Source organism: Plasmodium fragile (genome assembly GCF_000956335.1).
Source record: "Plasmodium fragile strain nilgiri unplaced genomic scaffold supercont1.17, whole genome shotgun sequence".
Taxonomy (NCBI): Eukaryota; Apicomplexa; class Aconoidasida; order Haemosporida; family Plasmodiidae; genus Plasmodium; species Plasmodium fragile.
The window spans coordinates 346,164-348,553 of record NW_012192597.1 but is presented as its reverse complement, the minus strand read 5'-3'; the positions used below and the strand labels follow the sequence as shown (position 1 = coordinate 348,553).

General features: G+C 38.8%; 1 protein-coding gene across 1 annotated transcript; it reads right to left on the bottom strand.

Annotated features, from left to right (window-relative positions):
• Window positions 1-503: 503 nt before the first annotated feature.
• On the bottom strand, window positions 504-707 carry AK88_01924 (40S ribosomal protein S28; the record flags this gene model as incomplete). Its single annotated transcript, XM_012479559.1, has 1 exon — window positions 504-707. One exon carries the CDS (start codon window positions 705-707, stop codon window positions 504-506), a length of 204 nt encoding a protein of 67 aa, XP_012334982.1.
• Window positions 708-2,390: the final 1,683 nt, after the last annotated feature.

Below are 2,390 nucleotides of genomic sequence, written 5' to 3'. Positions count from 1 at the left end.
AAAAAAAAAAAAAAAAATGGCGCAGGCATATATACATGTACGTGCAGATATATGTGCAGATTTACATCCGTGCGCGTGCGGGTCTACACCCCCATGCCGCTGTTTAAAATGCTCAAGGTGAACAAAAAGGATATGATTCATTCACGTAAACATATGATAAGAAAAAAAAAGAGAGAGAAGGATGCACACAAAGGTACATAAATTAATGATTGGACTTAAGCTCATGTTGTGCATATATATGTATATGTAAGTGTGGGTTCATCTCGTATCGCTTCTACAATTGGGACGGGGTACATGCTCTTTCCCTCTTCTTCACAACGCAGCGATGGTAGCGACGTGGATGGTGGGCATGCTTCAGTTCAAGCCATAAATATAAACATATTCTGTTCGCTCCTCACCTAGATCATACTGATATTCGTGCTTCTGCCTTCCATGGTCGGGATTTCTTTTCTGACCACACACATAAAAACACCCTTTTGCCTCTCTCTTCCCCAGCGTCGAACTTAGCGCAATCTTCTTGCTTCTCTTTCCGTTTCGAGTAAGGCTAAAATATCTCCTTCTCTCACTGGGCCCTTAACATTCCTGATTAAAAATCTGCCTGACAATTCTGTATCGCCCATAAATTGGGCCCTGACTTGTATGACTCCTCCTCTGCTTCCAGTCCTTCCTAAAACTTTTTCAACTTTGGCTAACTTGGACTTTTCCATTTTGGTAAAAAAGAGGTAAGAAAAAATAAAAAGCGGCCGTTTGTTAAGAGGATGGGTTAAAACGGAATAATTAATTAAGTAAACAATTAAGTAAACAATTAAGTAAACAATTAATTAAATAATTAAGTAAATAAATAATTAATTAAATCGCTTTCTGGGCAGTTTGCGAAGATATAATTTTTAACGAGGAGTTTTTGCGTACGTTTATAATGCGTTAAAATGTTGTAATGTATTTTCTGTTTAAGTCCTTTTTGGCTATTTTTTTTTTTTTTGTTTTTCTGCTTAATTTTATTATATTATATATATGTTGTGCTGTTATAAATATTTTTATAAAAACCGGCAAACGTTTTTATTTTTTCACCCTTTTGTAAAATTATACCCGTAATAATATAAAAGAAACTGCGCATATTATTTTCGCATCATTCGTATAAATGGTGCCGGAGGTTTGGTATGTTTAACATGCCCCTTTGGAGTGAAGGTTAAAAAATACCGTTGTCATATTACTCAGTTCAAATTATGTTGGTCATGTTGTGAACACTTCAAATGGGGGTTACGTATATTTTTTCGATCAATTTGGTCACATTCGATACTTTGCAAAACACCGCGGTGGTGCGCAGTTGAAACGAAAAAAAAAAAAGCAAACTTTGCTGACCCAACCCCAACTGCATATAAATTTAACCGAACAGGTGGAGGAGTCCGTTTTTCCCCCCAACTGTCTTCAGTCATGCTCTATATGGTTCAATTTATTATGTGGCTATTTTGGTACGTGGGAGGGGAAAAAAGCGCCGCAAAATAATTATTGCCGTCACGCAGAGATACCTTGCACTGCTGACAAAGTACCACGTTTAGCTCTGTAGGTGAGAGCACCTCTCCTCATTTTTGTCCCGCCAAATATGAACAGCAGTAAACTCGAACTGGGCGAAAAATGGGAGTTTGTTTTGTATAAATGTAAAGGTTCAGCCGCTTAAATTGTGAATATTTTTGCCATTGGTTTTTTTCCCTTCCCCTTTGCGTGCTTTTTAAAACAAAAAAGGGATGCGTGTTGCCCGTACACCACCCATCCGTAACACGACGCACAATAAATATAATAACAATTCGTGGCCATCGCGGAAAAGGAAAAAAACAAAAAAGGAGAAATACCCGGGACATATATATATATATATGTACGTTATTCGCCATTTTGAAGTATTTTCTTTTTATGTTACCCCACGCCGAAGATTATAGGGTGAACAAAGCAACCCACTGACCAGTCACACAACTGCGCAGATAGTAAGTGACGCCCGATCACAGCAGTGAAAAATGAGCACTCATAAGGGAGTCAGCCCCTCACCATGCCGCAAAGGATGCCTGTCGCAACACAACTTGAACAAAGGTTGCACTTTTCAAAATGGTCTGGGTCTCCCGGGTCTTGTTAACATATTATAGCGTAATGCACAAATGGGTGGTAGAAAAAGGAGGTTGATGTGTGAACATCACTTGGATAAGGAACCCTTCCCCCAGTCCATCACCTGACGCTCCTGTGTTAGACCATTTTTCGAGGAAAAAAAAAAAAAAAAAAATTAGCCCCATGGAAAAAAAAGCTCGTACCCCTGTGTGCAATCACCCACGGGTAAGTTCACATCAAGCTTGACTACCCCACCTAGGGTTCCCTTATTTTACACAAAGTTAAAATGTTCCTTTGAC